The sequence below is a fragment of the Somniosus microcephalus genome, chromosome 3, assembly GCF_052327205.1.
Source record: "Somniosus microcephalus isolate GS21.2 chromosome 3, FLI_Smic_1.0, whole genome shotgun sequence".
Lineage (NCBI taxonomy): Eukaryota > Metazoa > Chordata > Chondrichthyes > Squaliformes > Somniosidae > Somniosus > Somniosus microcephalus.
The window spans coordinates 160005838-160024866 of record NC_140989.1 but is presented as its reverse complement, the minus strand read 5'-3'; the positions used below and the strand labels follow the sequence as shown (position 1 = coordinate 160024866).

The 19029-nt window shown below is 44.8% G+C and overlaps 1 protein-coding gene across 2 annotated transcripts in view; it reads left to right on the top strand.

Annotated features, from left to right (window-relative positions):
- dtd1 (D-aminoacyl-tRNA deacylase 1) overlaps window positions 1-19029 on the top strand; it is a 291913-nt gene that overhangs the window by 226434 nt on the left and 46450 nt on the right. For both annotated transcript variants that reach the window (XM_085981791.1, XM_085981790.1), the window contains exon 5: window positions 18006-18181. In XM_085981791.1, the coding sequence (XP_085837917.1) occupies window positions 18006-18161 (156 nt within the window). In that variant the 3' untranslated portion in view covers window positions 18162-18181. The remainder of the gene's footprint in view (window positions 1-18005; window positions 18182-19029) is intronic.

The following is a 19029-nucleotide window of genomic DNA, read 5'->3' as shown; positions in this document are numbered from 1 at the left end:
TGCCGGACCGTCGGGTGCCGGATTACCGGTGTTGTACCTGTACATTAAAGGCGCTGTATAAATGCAAGTTGTTGTTGAACTGGATTGATTCAGGTTATGTGGGAGATTGCTGTCGTGTATTTTTTATGACTTTAGAAAAACAAGGTAAATGTGACTTAAAAATTTGGTTTCAGATAGTTGTTCTTGTCCCTGTGTCAGAGGAGAAGGCAACACACTCAACTGTGATCAATCAAAGCAAATGGAATGCCGCAAAGTAATAGAGCACAAGTGAGAGAAAACCATGCATAAACTTCAAAATGCAGACCATACCTGGAATACTGCGTCCACTTTTGTCGTAAAAACACAAGGGAGAGATTGAGGCCCTGATGACTGTTATAAGACTGATCTCTAGCAACAAGATGAGGAAAGATTGGAGAAATTTGGGCTTTTCAGTCTAGAAAGGTAACGGAAAGGATTCTCACAGAGGTATAACTGATAGTAACGGTGTGGAAAAGATAAATGAAGAATGCTGCAAATTAAATCGTGGCAGGAGAACAAGAAAGTACAAGTTCAAATGAATAAAAGGCAAATTTAAGAATGATGTCAGGAACTTTTTCACACAGTTATGCATGGAATGGACTTCATCATAGAGCAAAGGAATCTATACCTTTAGAATTATTTCAGAAACAGATGAATGCTATCTTGGGGGAACTGCGAGTTCTTGCTGAATGGGATAACTTTGGATGGGCTAACCGCCTTCCCTTTCGATCTTCTCACTATAAGGCAATAACACATTGTATGGATTTTGAATATCAAAGAGCTGATTGCATTGATCTTATGCAAAAGCAGTTCTTTATAAACCACAAATATTTACATAAGTTTGAAAAGATTTGCATGCAGATTTATTGCAGTTCAAATTATACAGCACTAGCTGGAGGAGCCCGGCTTTGCCAGGGCTGTTTTGGGCCGGGCGGTTTAAATCGAGTCCCAGGCTTTGGGGCCTGTCTGTCTGTCCCTGTGTGAATCTGCTGCTGGGCAACATTTCTACCTTTTAATAGCTTCAAGGATGAAAGTGAAAGTACTTATAAAACGTTTTTGGTAAATGTTATGTTATTTTTAAAAGAGATACTAACTTTTTCGAAGTTGGATTAGCAGAGTAGTTTGAGCTGGAAGTAGTGAAGCAATGGCTGCCCGATGCTTGAGTTGAAAAGCATTAGTCCTGCCCACAGACGCAGCGATTGGCCAACCATCAGGCGACTGAACTGTAGGATTGGTCAATCGTGCCGGCACAGGATTGGTCGACCTTGACGTCAGTCAATCAATGCTACTTAGCAGATAATGAGTTTAATTTTGAAGGTTTTTTGCATAACGCGCGAACAATTTTTGTCCGGCCGAAACGTAAATACGCTTAGGACGGTTCTGGAATCGTCAGCTTTCTTTCAACGTAACGCACGTGTAGGTACGCTCTATAACTTTCGAGTTAATTCAAGACAGACAGACGGAATGACAGAAGTATCCTTTTATATATATATAGATAGATAGATAGATAGATGTAATAGCTGAGACCATAATATCTGAAGTAACAGAACATTCGTGGTCCCAACACTGATCTTTGGGGCACTCCATTCAATATCTACCCCCACCCCCACCCTGGTATTACCCCTCTAACCAATACCTACTGTTTCTTACCCATCAGCTAGTTTCTTATCCATACCTAAGTTTTGCCCTGAATCCCCACTGCTTTGGGCTTGCATGGATCTTTTTATTAAGTGTGTTTTGCATGTGCAAATATACAACATCATAGGGTGTACGACAGACAACTTGGGTAGTCACTTTCTCAAAGAAATCAAGGAGGTGGTCAGACAGGACCTTCCCCTTCTAAAGCTGTGTTGACTGCTGTTTACCAGGTGGTTGTTGTACAGATAATCCTCAAGTTTACTCCTGTTAATTGATTCTATTATTTTTATCGAATTGAAGTTACGTTTAATAGGTCTGTAGTTGCTTGTGTCAATTTTGTCACCCATTTAGAATATGGCCATCACATTAGCCTGCTTCCTCAACTAGCATCTCCCTAGTGTCCATTGACTGCCTCATAATGATTGTTGATGCCTTGCAAATAGGCTAGCTCGTCTCTCTCAAAACACTGGGATAAATACCATCTATCCTTGAGGATTTATTCACTTTAAATCATTTCAGCTGGTTTAGGACTTCCCTCTCATTTGTATTGAAGTCTTGGATTATGCCTTGTTACTGGAGAGGGCATGTTGTTCATGTCTTCCCTTGCATTCCAGGTCTTCATTTCTTAAGTGATTTTTTTTTTGTCTGTTGCTATTGGGAAGGAAGTGATGCTTCAGTTCTACAGGGCCTTGGTCAGACCCAGTCTGCAGTACTGCGTTCAGTTTCGGGCACCACACCTCAGGAAGGATATATTAGCCTTGGGGGGGGGGGGGTGGTGTAGAGTAGATTCACCAGAATGATAGCGGGGCTTTGAGGGTTAAATTATGAGGACAGGTTGCATAGACTAGGCTTGTATTCCCTTGAGTTTAGAAGATTAAGGGGTGATCTGATCAAGGTGTTTAGAATGATAAAGGGATTCGATAGGGTAGAGAGAGAGAGAAGAAACTATTTCCTCTGGTGGCGGAATCCAGAGCAAGGGGGCAAAATCTTAAAATTAGAGCTAGGCCATTCAGGAGTGAGATCGGGAAGCAATTTTTCCACACACAGGGTAGTGGAAATCTGGAATTCTTTCACCCAAAAAGCTGCGGATTCTGGGGGTCCACTGAAACTTACAAGACTGAGATCGACAGATCTTTGTTAGGTAAGGGTATGAAGGGATATGGATCAAAGGCCGTTAAGATACAGATCAGCCATGATCTAATTGAATGGCGGATCAGGCTCGAGGGGCTGAATGGCCTCCTCCTGTTCCTATCAGCATTTTTGCACTTTTTAAAGTCCTCGGGTGTTCAAGCTACTCTGGTAAAGTTGACAACCCTCGATGGTGAGGGTTTTGATTTTGTATCTAACGATTTACATGGCAATTTTCTACATTATTTTACAAGCACCTGTTAACCTTGTGTGGGGAATTTAGGTATTTGCTACCTATCTGTAGCGAATGCCATTTTCATTTGTTTCCCACATGTGCAAAGTGGGGTTAAAGGCGATTTGCAAAGTTAAGCCAACCATTTCAGTGTTTACAGCTGAACTCTGGGTGTCCTGCTTGTCCCAGCGGAAGTTATTTGTGTTGCCATAGTGACTGATTCAGCGGAGGATTTATTTTTGTGAAAGCAGGTCGAAGATGTTCCAAAGGTCCTCTTTCATCTGCAGCCTGGAATATTCTTCTATCAGAATAACAAAATCAGAAGAGCACTTTGATTTATAGAGAATCATACAGCACAGGAGGGGAGGCCATTTGGCCCTTCGGGCCTGTACCAACTCTTTGAAAGAGCTGTCCAATTAGTCCCACTCCCCTTAGCCCTGCAAACTTTTCCCCTTCAAATAATTATCCAATTCCCTTGTGAAAGTTACTAATGAATCTGCTTCCACCACCCTATTAGGCAGTGCATTCCCGATCACAACTTGATGCATGAAAAAAATTCTCCTCATCTCTCCTCTGGTTTTTTGCCAGTGACCTTAAATCTGTATCCTCTGGTTACCGACCCTCCTGCCAATGGAAACAGTTTCTGTCAAAATCCCTCATAATTATGAACACCTCTATTAAATCTCCCCTTAACCTTCTCTGCTCTAAGGAGAACAACCCCAGCTTCTCTAGTCTCTCCATGTATAATTATATATTTATGATATAGGTATATTTAGAGAACATGAACAATGAGAAATGCACACATGTGGGATTAATGGCTGAATGACCAAGTGAGAAAAGTAATGTTTTCTGTCAAATCTGCTATGTAAATCATATCCACACAAGCAGTGCCCACATATCATACATTGACCCCATAAACACGGTGTCAACAAGTGACTCACTGTTAGATTGGTTTTGCTGAATTTTATGATCCATTTCTTCCGAAATAACAGATCAAATGCAATTACTTGAACTCTGATAAACCCCCAGGCTTTGTAGATTGACGACTTTATTAATTCCTTACCACACTCCTCACTCCTTGTGATTTCCTCCGGTGTTTTCAGTGGCAAGGCTGTGTTTCTTTTGCTGCGTAATTGCTGAACTGCATGTATAATGCCCAGTGCTAAAACTGACTATCTACTAGCTTCTGTAAGTTTCAAAAAATTGTCAGCATAACTTTACACTTCCACTAAGAATAATAGAATGCAGCACAGAAGGGAGGCCATTTTGGACCATTGTGCCTCTGCTGGTTCTTTGCTATCCATGGCAGCCATCAGTGGAGACTTAGCGCAGTGCGTCGAAGGGACTGCTGTCTTGCTTCCATCTTAATGATGCCAATGCCTGGGCACTCGGGAATAGCCCTCTGTGTAGCTGCAGTTCAGGATACCGCACATCTACTGTTCATCTCATGCTGGTATTCTTAGTCCCACTCCCCCGCTCTTCCCCATAACCTTGTAAATTCTTTCCCTTCAAGTGTTTATTCAATTTTCTTTTGAACGTTACTATTGAAGCTCCTTCCACCACCCTTTCAAGCAATGCATTCCAGATCATCATAACTTGCTGTGTAAAAAAAATGTTTTCTCATGTCGCTTCTGGTTCTTTTGTCAATTATCTTAAATCTGTGTCCTCTGGTTGTCAACCCTTCTGCCACTGGAAGCAAATTCTCCTTATTTACTCTATCATGATTTTGAACACCTCTATCAAATCTCTTAACCTTCTCTGCTCTAAGGAGAACAACCCCAGCTTCTCCAGTCTATCTACATAACTGAAGTCCCTCATCCCTGGTGCCATTCTAGTAAATCTCCTCTGCACCTCGCTAAGGCCTTGACATCCTTCCTAAAGTGTGGTACCCAGAATTGAACAGAACACCCCAGCTGAGGCCCAACCAGTGTTTTATAAAGGTTTAGCATAACTACTTTGCTTTTTTTTACTCTATTCCTTTATTAATAAAGTCAAGGATCCCATATGCATTTTTTTAACAGCCTTCTCAACTTGTCCTGCCACTTTCAAAGATTTGTGTACAGGTCTCTCTGTTACTGCACCCCCTTTTAAAACTGTACCATTTAGTTTATATTGCCTCTCCTCATTCTTCCTACCAAAATGTATCACTTCACACTTCTCTGCGTTAAATTACATCTGCCACCTGTCTGCCCATTTCACCAGCCTGTCTATGTCCTCCTGAAGTCTGTTGCTATCCTCCTCATTGCTTACTACATTTCCGAGTTTTGTGTCATCTACAAGCTTTGAAATTATGCCTTTACATCACTCTTTTCTCACATAAAATATTTGGTGAATTTGGGAGTCCAGTGTGTCCAACAGTACGCAATGTTTTAACAAGGAAAAATGCTCACAGACTGGCCTTGGATGCAAATCTTTAGAATACATGCAGTTTATAAGTATAATAGTATTATTATGGTTGCAAGCTTTTTTCCACCTCTCTCTTTTCCTCCTCCCTCAGTCTTTCCGGTGGAGGGTGGGGGAGGATAAAGAATAAAAGAATATATATTTTCTTCCAACACGTTTCCATATGCTGTTGCGAATGACACAGTAATGATTGTGATGTTACTGCAGGTTTGTTGAAATAATTCACCATTAATTCTATAGCTATTATAGCATTTATTGTGAAGCTTTTTCACTAGGAAATATTGTGTTATATTTTTTACGTTATGCACCTGGGAATGGTCGTGATCATATCCTTCATCTTTTGTACAAATGGGTTGCTAAGGAAGAGCACAATGTTAATTGTGTCCTTAAAGGCTTTGCGCTGGAGCTGAATTCAGTAAATAGGTGCAGATGAAAACATAAGAACATAAGAAATAGGAGCAGGAGTAGGTCAATCAGCCCCTCGAGCCTGCTCCACCATTCAATAAGATCATGGCTGATCTGATCCTAACCTCAAATCTTCTATCACTCTCCATCCCACCCGAACCCATGTGATCTCCCGGGAGAGGCGAAAAACCAGATAAAAAAACCAATGGCCAATTTGGGAGAAAAAATCTGGGAAATTCCTCTCCGACCCGTCTAGGCGATCGAAACTCTTCCAGGAGATCACTCTGTCCCTATATTTTCTACAGTACTTACCTTCTGTAAAGGCGATCTCCACCCCAGCCAGGAACAGGAATAAAACCATCTCCTGAAATCTAACACAGAATTAGAACACGAAGTAGGAACAGAACCAGGCTACACGGCCCCTGGGCCCACTCCACTACCCACAGGGCCATGACCATTCCGAACCTAGACTCATGCCCAATTTCCTGCCCGCTCCCTGTAACCCTTAATTCCCTTTACTTCTAGGAAACTATCTATTTCTGTTTTAAATTTATTTAATGATGTAGCTTCCACAGCTTTCTGGGGCAGCAAATTCCACAAACCTACCACCCTCTGAGTGAAGAAGCTTCTCCTCATCTCAGTTTTGAAAGAGCAGCCCGTTATTTTAAGATTATGTCCCCTAGTTCTAGTTTCACCCATCATTGGGAACATCCTCACCGCATCCACCCGATCAAGCCCCTTCACAATCTTATATGTTTCAATAAGATCGCCTCTCATTCTTCTGAACTCCAATGAGTAGAGTCCCAACCTACTCAACCTCTCCTCATATGACCACCCCCTCATCCCCGGGATTAACCGAGTGAACCTTCTTTGTACTGACTCGAGAGCAAGTATGTCTTTTCTTAAGTATGGACACCAAAACTGTATGCAGTATTCCAGGTGCGGTCTCACCAATACCTTGTATAACTGCAGCAATACCTCCCTGTTTTTATATTCTATCCCCCGAGCAATAAAAGCCAACATTCCATTGGCCTTCTTGATCACTTGCTGCACCTGCATACTAACTTTTTGAGTTTCGTGCACCAGGACCCCCAGATCCCTTTGTACTACAGTACTTTCCAGTTTCTTGCCATTAAGATAATAACTTGCTCTATGATTTTTCCTGCCAAAGTGCATAACCTCACACTTTCCAGTATTGTATTCCATCTGCCAAATCTCTGCCCACTTACTTAGCCTGTCTATGTCACTTTGCAGGTTTTTTATGTCCTCCTCACTCACTACTTTCCCTCCCACCTTTGTATCATCTGCAAACTTTGATATGTTACACTCGGTCCCCTCCTCCAAATCGTTAATATAGATTGTAAAGAGTTGGGGACCCAGCACTGACCCTTGCGGAACACCACTAGTTACTGATTGCCAGTCTGAGAATGAACTATTTATCCCAACTCTCTGCTTTCTGTTAGAGAGCCAATTCTCCACCCACGCCAGAATATTACCCCCAATCCCGTGATTTTTTATCTTGAGCAATAATCTTTTGTGTGGCACCTTGTCAAATGCCTTTTGGAAGTCTAAATACACTACGTCCACTGGTTCTCCTTTATCCACCCTATATGTTACTTCCTCAAAGAACTCAAGCAAATTTGTCAAACATGACTTCCCCTTCATGAAACCATGCTGAGTTTGTCCTATTAAATTATGTTTATCCAAATGTCCCGTTACTGTCTCCTTAATAATGGACTCTAACATTTTACCAACCACAGATGTTCTAACAGGTCTATAGTTTCCAGCCTTCTGCCTACTACCCTTTTTAAATAAGGGTGTTACATAAGCAGTTTTCCAATCTGCCGGGACCTTTGCTGAGTCCAGGGAGTTTTGGAAAATTATTACCAATGCATCCACAATCTAACTGAATTAGTCAGAACATTTTTCAAAGGGAACAGAATGGGCAGGGAAGTGACTTCAGTTTAAGGTTCTTTCTCTCCCATTATTTTTTTAAAGTTTTGATTTCCTCCATTTTTTTGCGAAGATATTTTGCACAGGGCAACCTGCTGGCAACCTGCCGTGTCTGAATGACCAGCGAGTAGATCTCTGGTGCCCAGATTTGTGCAACGTACCCATCAGAAGGCGGCTCTCTATATTAAGCCGCACGGTTCTCTTATTACTGAGCCATTTGCTGCTGACAGACCCTCAACATTAAGTTGAAGAATGAAAAGTGAAGAACCAACATAAACTGCTCCAGGAATACAGTAACGGGGAACCGGACTGTAACGGTTTGGTCCGCTGTTTACTGCTTTGGTTTCCCCCAAAGGGTAATGACGGGAATGTATAGGATGCTGGTGAGGCCACACCTGGAGTACTGCGTACAGTTTTGGTCCCCTTATTTAAAGAGCAATATAGTTGCATTGGAGGCAGTTCAGAGAAGGTTCACGAGGTTGATTCCTGGGATGAAGGGGTTGTCTTATGAAGAAAGGTTGAGCAGGTTGGGCCTATACTCATTGGAGTTTAGAAGAATGAGAGGTGATCTTATTGAAACATAAGATTCTGAGGGGGTTGCACAGGGTCTATAGCTAAGTGGATGTTTCCCCTAGTCAGGGAATCTAGAACGAGGGGGCATAGTCTCAGAATAAGGGGTCGCCCATTTAAGATGGAGATGAGGAGGAATTTCTTTTCTGAGGGTCGTGAATCTTTGGAATTCTCTACCCGAGAGAGCTGTGGAGGCAGAGTCATTGAATATATTCAAGGCTGAGATGGACAGATTTTTAACTACAGGGGAGTCAAGGGATATGGGGAGCGGGCAGGAAAGTGGAGCTGAGGCCGAAATCAGATCAGCCATGATCTCATTGAACGGCGGAGCAGGCTCGAGGGGCCGAATGGCCTGCTCCTGCTCCTATTACTTATGTAGCCCAGGGATCTGTTCTTACTCCAACTCTTTTTAACATACTTACAAATGATCTGTCTCCAGCAATCGCCAGGCCATTTATAGGGTACGGTTATGTTACTGGACTAGTAATCCAGAAGCCTGGGCTAATAATCTGAAGATGTGAATTCAAATCCCAACATGGCATTTTGTGAATTTGAATCCAGTTAACATAGAAACATAGAAGATAGGAGCAGGAGTAGGCCATTCGGCCCCTTGAGCCTGCTCTGCCATTGAATGAGATCATGGCTGATCATCCGATTTCAGTACCCTGTCCCTGCCTTCTCCCCATATCCCTTGATCCCTTTAGCCTTAAGAAATATATCCAACTCCTTCTTGAATATATTTAATGAATTGGCCTCCACTGCCTTCTGTGGTCGAGAATGTCACAGGTTCACCACTCTCTGGGTGAAGAAATTCCTCCTCATCTCTGTCCTAAATGGCTTACTCCTTATCCTTAGACTGTGACCCCTGGTTCTGGACTCCCCAGCCATCGGGAGCATCCTTCCTGCAACCAGTCTGTCCAGTCCTGTTAGAATTTTATAAGTTTCAATGAGATCCCCTCTCATTCTTCTAAACTCCAGTGAGTACAAGCCCAATCGACCCAATCTCTCCTCATACGTCATTCCTGCCATCCCAGGTATCAGTCTGGTGAATCTTCGCTGCACTCCCTCCATGGCAAGAACATCCTTCCTCAGATAAGGCGACCAAAACTGCACACAATACTCAAGGTGTGGTCTCACCAAGGCCCTGTACAGCTGCAGTAAGACATCCTTGTTCTTGTACTCGAACCCTCTCGCTATGAAGGCCAACATACCATTTGCCTTCTTAACCACCTGCTGCACCTGCATGCTTACCTTCAGCGACTTGTGCACAAGGACACCCAGGTCTCGTTGCACTTCCCCCTCTCCCAATCTATTGCCGTTCAGATAATCTGCCTTCCTGTTTTTGCCACCAAAGTGGATAACCTCGCATTTATCCACATTATATTGCACCTGCCATGCTTCTGCCCAATCACCCAACCTGTCCAAATCACCGTGGAGCTTCTCGGCATCCTCCTCACAGCACACACACCCACCCAGCTTTGTGTCATCTGCAAACTTGGAGATATTACATCTAGTTCCCTTATCTAGATCATTAATATATATTGTGAATAGCTGGGGTCCTAGCACCGATCCCTGCGGTACCCCACTAGTCACTGCCTGCCACTCGGAAAAAGACCCGTTTATTCCCACTCTTTGCTTTCTGTCTGCCAACCAGTTCTCTATCCAAGTCAATACCTTGCCCCCAATCCCATGTGCTTTAACTTTACATGCTAATCTCTTATGCGGGACTTTATCGAAAGCCTTTTGAAAGTCCAAATACACCACATCCACTGGTTCTCCCTTATCTATTTTACCAGTTACATCCTCAAAAATTCCAGTAGATTAGTCAAGCACGATTTACCTTTTGTAAATCCATGTTGACTTTGTCCGATCCTGTCACTGTTTTCCAAGTGCTCTGCTATTACATCTTTTATAATGGACTCTAGCATTTTCCCCACTTCCGATGTCAGTAATTCCCCGTTTTCTCTCTACCACCTTTTTTGAATAGTGGGGTAACATTAGCTACCCTCCAATCCATGGGTACTGTTCCAGATTCCATCGAATGTTGGAAGATGATCAGCAATGCATCTACTATTTCTAGGACCACTTCCTTAAGTATCCTAGGATGTAGATTATCAGACCCTGGGGATTTATCGGCCCTCAATCCCGTCAATTTCCCTAACACCATTTCCCTACAAATACTGATTTCTTTCAGTTCCTCCCTTTCATCAGACCCTATGTTCCCCGACATCTCTGGGAGGTTATTTGTGTCCTCCTTTGTGAAGACAGAACCAAAACATGTATTTAATTGGTCCGCCATTTCTTTGTTCCCCATTATAAATTCCCCTGATTCTGACTGCAAGGGACCTACGCTTGACTTCACCAATCTTTTTCTCTTCACATATCTATAAAAGCTTTTACAGTCAGTTTTTATGTTCCCTGCAAGCTTATTCTCATATTCTATTTTCCCCTTCTTAATTAATCCCTTTGTCCTCCTTTGTTGAATCCTAAACTGCTCCCAATCCTCAGGTTTACTGCTTTTTCTGGCCAATTTATATGTCCTCTCCTTGGATCTTATGCTATCCTTAATTTCCCTTGTTAGCCACGGTTGATTCACCTTTTTTATTTTATTTTTATGCCAAACTGGGATGAACAAATTCTGTAGTTCATCCATGCGGTCTTTGAATGTTTGCTATTGCCTATCCACCGTCAACCCTTTGAGTGACATTCCAAAATCAATCCTACCCAACTCGCACCTCATACCATCGTAGTCTCCTTTATTTAAATTCAGGACCTTAGTCTCTGAGTCAACTACTTCACTCTCCATCTTAATGAAGAATTCTATCATATTATGATCGCTCCGACCCAAGGGGCCTTGTACAACAAGATTGCTAATTAATCCTTTCTCATTACATAATACCCAGTCTAAGATGGCCTGATCTCTAGTTAGTTCCTCGACATATTGGTCCAGGGAACCATCCTGTAAACACTCCAGGAATTCCTCCTCTACAGTATTGTTACTAATTTGATTAGCCCAATCTATATGTAGATTAAAGTTGTAGTTTAGCTCACTGCTTTATAGTTTGTGTTTTGAATTGTTTCCCAATCTTTATTGGACCACTTGTGCATTGCCAAATAATAACAATTGCATTGAGCAGCGATCAGCATCCTTCCAGGTCCCTGATGACCATCTGGCGTGTCAGCAACATCGGATGTTAAGTGGCGGCTTTGGCTGAGCCAGACTGTCTTGTGGAAAGACAGGAGAAATTAGCAGGCAGCTTTCCAAAATTGGTGCTACTAGCAGGGGGTCCTTGTTCACCCACCATGCAGATCAGGAAACGGCCAGCGCACTGCCCGTGATTAATGGATGGAAAATAGTGAGTGGAGCACCCGGGATTTCCCAATGTGCACTGATGGCAGGTGGGCTCACCTCAGTCCGGGCTCAAACTTGGGAATTGGCCCTTGTTAAAAATTATTGGCGGGGGAAGGTGAAGAGCCGTATTTTGACTTGTTTACCCCTCCTGCCCCCAGCATGGTATTTTCATATATTGGAGATAGTAAGTCTTGTACAGAATGCGGTATCTAATTTATATACACGTGATTTTTAATATGAGAACCAACTAGTAAAAGGGGAAGATATATTCTACTGAATTTGGTTCTGAATGGGCTTTCCGTTTCAAGGAAAGGCAGTGAGGAGGGAGGCATAGTTTCAGAGTATGTCGGACCATCTGTTTTCTTTGCCGCCACTGCACCCCTCCCCAAACTCTTGACTTCTCCAGCTTGTCTGTAGGGGGACGCTCTCCACTGGAGGCCATGCACCCACCCTGCCATCCCCCACAGGAAGGAGGGGCAATCTGCTGGCAATTTTTATTAAATGCGAAGTGCACAAAGCCAATGTCTGAATGAGATCTGTGTGGGGAAATGCATATCTTCAAAACAATTTTTTTTACTTGAGTAAACTCAAAAATGTATTGGCCTCTTCTGCCCCCATTGGTTTGATTTTGAAATGAATATTCTGCACTAAATAACGTATCAGACTCTAACATGATGCTCTTTTTTTTGTTGTGCCAGTTAAATACGATCCAAAGCACAAGAAATTGTCTATAGTGAGGCTAAGGCTTTCTCCCAATAATTAGTCCAATCCAGCTTGGGGAAGGTTTTGGAGATATCTACATCCAACAGCCAAGATTTTTTACAATGCTACAGAAAGTTATTGACAAAGTGAACAATTTAAATGCTTTGTGATCAAAAATGCTATGGAAATAATACACTGGTGTTTGCCATAGTTTCATCATAATGTGTTTACCAGTAGATACCAGGCCTTGGTCACGTAATGCTCATTGATTAATTAGTGAAGGTTGCAATTTGCCCAGAAGGCATAAACGACACCATGAACTCTGAAAGCAATGGAGCAGTTGATGAGCATCCCCTGAACCTAGAAGTGGAAATTTGCCGTCAACTCTTTCCACCATGTTGATTTAGACATAGAAACATAGAAACATAGAAGATAGGAGCAGGAGTAGGCCATTCGGCCCTTCAAGCCTGCTCCGCCATTCAACGAGATCATGGTTGATCATCCAAACCCTAGCACCCGGTCCCTACACCACAGCCATCCCACCCAAGCCCTATCCCTGTAACCCCACGTATTTAATCCCCCCTAACACTAAGGGCCAATTTTTATCATGGCCAATCAACCTAACCCGCACATCTTTGGACTGTGGGAGGAAACCGGAGCACCCGGAGAAAACCCACGCAAACACGGGGAGAATGTGCAAACTCCACACAGACAGTCACCCGAGGCCGTGTAGATTATTTGAGATCCACAGATTAAAAACCTGCACACAATCGATCTAGAACAAGACGACTTTTACTCTCGGCACACTCCATAACTGACTGATGCTGCTTTCGCTTTGATTCCTTCTGGGACATTTCCCCCCACATCTTAGGTGGGATAACAATAGGCTGTGACCAGACACAACTCTGGAGAACAGATGTCTCACTAAATTGACCTGATGTGTTTGGCGAGAGCAGAAAAAAAGCCCAGAGACCTTGGGCCAGATTTCGCTGTCAAACTAACGGTAAGGCTAATGGAGCTCGCCGTTGTTTTTGCATAAATGGTACAGCAACGTCAGGCGAGGCGCAGATGTGCGGTTAAACGCGGGTATCCAACGTGGGTGTCTAAGTTTCGCCACTCCACCGTTAGCTGTGAAACCGGTGCCTGCCTCACCATTGACCTGCGCTAAATGTCATGAAGTTGCTGTATTGGCACAGTAGATACGAACTAAACCCGCCACAGATATTTAGGGCTAGTAATTACAAACATTCCTACCCGTTTAATGATGTGATAAGTATTAATGAGTGCCAATCAACCTCTCTGGCACCGAAAATTAACTATTATAAGTGTGGAGTCTCATTCCTTCAGGTTGTGAATTGTTTTAGGAGATTTTAAAAATGTCAAACTTACATTTTTTTCCTCACTTTTCCTTTCTGTCCCTTCTCTCCCTCTCTTAATCCAATCTTTCTTTCCCCCTCTTTATTTCTCTTTCTGTACCTGATTGGACATTGCATTCATCCCTTTAATTCACTCCCTTTCTCAGCCCCTGCACTATTTATTTCCCAATCCTTCAATCTGATTGATTAAGGAGATACCCTGTTGGTAGCCCTGTTCACTCAGGTCCCAGATGCCCTGTTTCCCTCACCGGGCCGTTATCAACTCGCACTTTCATCAACTTTGTGGGCAAAATGTTTAGAGCTGAACGGTGCAGGGGCAAGTCTAATTAACGGCAAGAAAGAAAGAAAGACTTGCATTTATATAGCGCCTTTCACGACCACTGGACATCTCAAAGCACTTTACAGCTAATGAAGTACTTTTGGAGTGTAGTCACTGTTGTAATGTGGGAAACGCGGCAGTCAATTTGCGCACAGCAAGCTCCCACAAACAGCAATGTGATACACGACCAGATAATCTGTTTTTGTTATGTTGATTGGCAGACACCGTTAGATGCCCTGCTACAGCAAAATCTGGCCCCTTGTAATTTAGTAACCAGCTGTGTAAACCAAGAGTTTGACGGAGAGGAGAAACGTAGTCTGATCTGTTGCCCCTTATACTGCATGAGTGTCTTGGATTGATGCACCGTACTGATGTGCATCTCTTCCACAAGCTCTTCCCTATCTCTGATTATCACTATTAGGGTAATGTTACCTTTCGAGGCAAAGGTAGAAGCTAAATTTATCCTCAAAAAAAGATGATTTATATATTTTTAAAATTTGAATCAACAATCATTTTTAGAGAAGTATCTTATCCAATATAGGAAAGCTAAATTTAACTTCATGAATATCGATATGGAATAGATTGCTATCTAGTGCAATAAATAATGAATCTGTTGAACCACTGAGAAGGGAATTGGGATAATTCCTGACTGAGAAATGAGTAGAGGGATTTAAAAAAAAAATCATCCATGGGATATGGGCATCTTGACCCGCTGCAGTCGGTGTGGCGAGGGTGCTCCCACAGTCCGTGTGGTGAGGGTGCGCCTACAGTCCGTGTGGTGAGGGTGCTCCGACAGTCCGTGTGGTGAGGGTGCGCCTACAGTCCGTGTGGTGAGGGTGCGCCTACAGTCCGTGTGGTGAGGGTGCTCCCACAGTCCGTGTGGTGAGGGTGCTCCCACAGTCGGTGTGGTGAGGGTGCTCCCACAGTCCGTGTGGTGAGGGTGCTCCGACAGTCGGTGTGGTGAGGGTGCTCCCACAGTCCGTGTGGTGAGGCTGCTCCCACAGTCCGTGTGGTGAGGGTGCTCCCACAGTCCGTGTGGTGAGGGTGCTCCCACAGTCCGTGTGGTGAGGGTGCTCCCACAGTCCGTGTGGTGAGGGTGCTCCCACAGTCCGTGTGGTGAGGGTGCTCCGACAGTCCGTGTGGTGAGGGTGCTCCCACAGTCGGTGTGGTGAGGGTGCTCCGACAGTCGGTGTGGTGAGGGTGCTCCCACAGTCCGTGTGGTGAGGCTGCTCCGACAGTCCGTGTGGTGAGGGTGCTCCCACAGTCGGTGTGGTGAGGCTGCTCCGACAGTCCGTGTGGTGAGGGTGCTCCCACAGTCCGTGTGGTGAGGGTGCTCCCACAGTCCGTGTGGTGAGGGTGCTCCCACAGTCCGTGTGGTGAGGGTGCTCCCACAGTCCGTGTGGTGAGGGTGCTCCCACAGTCCGTGTGGTGAGGGTGCTCCGACAGTCCATGTGGTGAGGGTGCTCCGACAGTCGGTGTGGTGAGGGTGCTCCCACAGTCGGTGTGGTGAGGGTGCTCCCACAGTCGGTGTGGTGAGGGTGCTCCCACAGTCGGTGTGGTGAGGGTGCTCCCACAGTCCGTGTGGTGAGGGTGCTCCCACAGTCCGTGTGGTGAGGGTGCTCCCACAGTCCGTGTGGTGAGGGTGCTCCCACAGTCCGTGTGGTGAGGGTGCTCCCACAGTCCGTGTGGTGAGGGTGCTCCCACAGTCGGTGTGGTGAGGGTGCTCCCACAGTCGGTGTGGTGAGGGTGCTCCCACAGTCCGTGTGGTGAGGGTGCTCCCACAGTCGGTGTGGTGAGGGTGCTCCCACAGTCCGTGTGGTGAGGGTGCTCCCACAGTCCGTGTGGTGAGGGTGCTCCCACAGTCCGTGTGGTGAGGGTACCCCCACAGTCCGTGTGGTGAGGGTGCTCCCACAGTCGGTGTGGTGAGGGTGCTCCCACAGTCCGTGTGGTGTAGGGGGTGGTGTTTTAGGGTCAGCTTCACCTCTGACTCATGAGCAGTTCGAATCGCTCCCACTCCCTTGGTTCTAGACCTTGGACTTATTTGGGGGTTGTGATAAAAGTGCAGCAGACAACTGGTATTGGTGCAAGAACTTTGAATTTTATTTGAGAAAAGAAAATACAACACAATAATCTGAACACTCTAATAAAATGGGGAAACACTTCGACATACACAAGGGAATTACAGTCGACAAATATCTCACCCCTCCCAATCCCACCTTACTAGCTAAGTTGGACTCTAAAGGACCGGGGATAATGCTCACCAAACGCAGGAATAGTTTGTAGAGTGGAAAAACTTGTGAATCTTTGGTTTTCTTCCGAGTTGGTTTTCTTTGGTCGCGGTGGCCCAATATTACCCGGTTGGCTGATGGTAATATTCGGTTGCTGTTTCGTAAGGCCCTTGTTGCCGCGAGGTGTCTGATGATCACTGAAACTGTTGCTCCGGTTTCTTCTCGTGTTTGAACTGCTTCCAGAGAGAGAGAACTTCTGCGAGACTCCTTCGAACTGCAGAGAGTATTGAACTCGATCTTGGAACTCCCACTGCTGTGAAAACAGGCCTTTAGTTATATTAATCAGGGCCTGCTAATTAAGTTGTTTAAAGTGGTTTCGGGATGGTTCCATGGGCTGTTGAAGTTTTAAAAATGTGAGAAGTAGTTTCGGGATGGTTTTCCTGAGCTGTTGAGCTCTTATCTAATTGTATTGAATTGTCCTCAAGCTTTGAGTTTCCTGTGGAGCCTGAGGTTCTTTGTAGGTTGGTGAAACGATTTGTTTTATGCATGTTTTTGGATGGGTCCTGTGAGGCTGTTCTTCCGTGGGTCTATTGTTAGCATGTAAATTGCTGATGGGGCTGAGTGACGTTTACAGTTCCCCCAGACAGTTTGATTGTCTCGAATACTCACACTGTCTGCTGCATAGGTAGATCCCAAATTCTGTAACAGCCTTTTTCCAAACATGTCCTTTTAAAAATGCCAAGTCTGTTTTTGACCTTGAATCTCCTCGTTAGGCCCAACATGCCCTTTTATAACTACTGACGCTTTTTAACAAGGGTCCAAAGTCATTTTAATAGGGTATTCTTTCATTTTGGGGGATCTGTTAATTTTGAGAATCTTACAGTGGTGAAGGTATTCCCACAGTCGGTGTGGTGAGGGTGCTCCCACAGTCGGTGTGGTGAGGGTGCTCCCACAGTCGGTGTGGCGAGGGTGCTCCCACAGTCGGTGTGGCGAGGGTGCTCCCACAGTCCGTGTGGTGAGGGTGCTCCCACAGTCGGTGTGGTGAGGGTGCTCCGACAGTCGGTGTGGTGAGGGTGCTCCCACAGTCGGTGTGGCGAGGGTGCTCCCACAGTCGGTGTGGCGAGGGTGCTCCCACAGTCGGTGTGGTGAGGGTGCTCCCACAGTCGGTGTGGTGAGGGTACTCCCACAGTCGTGTTAGGGAGGGCGTTCCAGGAATTTGACCCAGCGACGATGAAGGATCGGCGATATATTTCCAAGTCAGGATGGTGTGTGACTTGGAGGGGAACTTGGAGGTGGTGGTGTTCCCATGCACCTGCTGCCCATGTCCTTGTAGGTGATGGAGGGCGTGGGTTTGGGAGGTGCTGTCGAAGATAGTAATGAGGTGGGAGGGAATGTAAAAATAATCCAGTCAGGACTGAAACAAGAGCTGGCTGACAGAGTGAGCTGGATGGCTTGAATGGTGTCTTCACATTCCTACTCTCTCTTAGAATGGGCTGAATATAATTCACCATGGCAACCACAGGTCTGACATTTCACATTTGAGCTCCAAGAGAATCCCCAGCTCCTGACACATTGAAGATTGGAAAAAACTTCATTGTCCCTCCAGTTACTGCCTATGTTGAAGAGCTGACAATCTGTTATTACATTTATTGAATAAAACTTCTCTTTTATGTGCTTTCAGTTTACAAAACTGGAAAAACAACAGCAAAGAAAGGAAAAGACAAGAACTAAAGTACCATCAGAATACACCAAGGAGAAAAGTGCCTCACGCAGCAAAGATGACCCCAGTGCTAGCAGTGGTGCAGATGGGGATGTTTCATCAGAACGAGAGCCCTAAATCTTCAATGTAGAACACTGGTATGTATCTACTCGTTTATTGTGTAGCTCTTAGTTTAAATCCATTCTGCACTTTTACATTGCTCTCATTCTGAGAACTTTATGCCCAACATACTACTGAACATAGACTTTGACCTGCAATGAAAGTGGCGAGTCTCAGTTATCCAGCCCGCTTGTCAGGGTATTATCGCTGGAACTCTGCTGTTCCACCTACAACAACCTGGCAGATCCCTTTTAACAATGGCTGCTGAGAAGGATGATTGAAATGAGCAGCATTTCATCAAAGCCCCAAAGCTGTCCTGAAATTGACAGTTGTAGTTGGGAGCAGGATTTGTGGGTAAGAAAAATCAGGCAGTAGTTTTCTGAATTGGGACCAAAAAAAAACGCATTGTAAGCAGGGGTGCTTGGATACCAAGCTATCGGGCTATACCATTCTACTTCAAAACTGGAGCAGGTAAGGTGAGCGTGAGTAGGTCCCTGTTAACTCTATTGCAGGCCCGGCTTAGCATTGATGACGAGGGATAAACCAGGCGCAGACACGAAAGGTGCTGTCTTTATTTTCTGTCAAAGCATGTGCCAACTCTTAAAGCAGGCCCTGTGCAATAAACGGTTCAGTTCCTTTTTTTTAAATTCGTTTTTATGGGATGTGGGCATCGCTGGCAAGGCCAGCATTTATTGCCCATCCCTAATTGCCCTTGAGAAGGTGGGGATGAGCTGCCTTCTTGAACCGCTGCAGTCCGTGTGGTGAAGGCACTCCCACAGTGCTGTTAGGGAGGGAGTTCCAGGATATTGACCCAGCGATGATGAAGGATCAGCGATATACTTCCAGGTCAGGATGGTGTGTGACTTGGAGGGGAACTTGAAGGTGG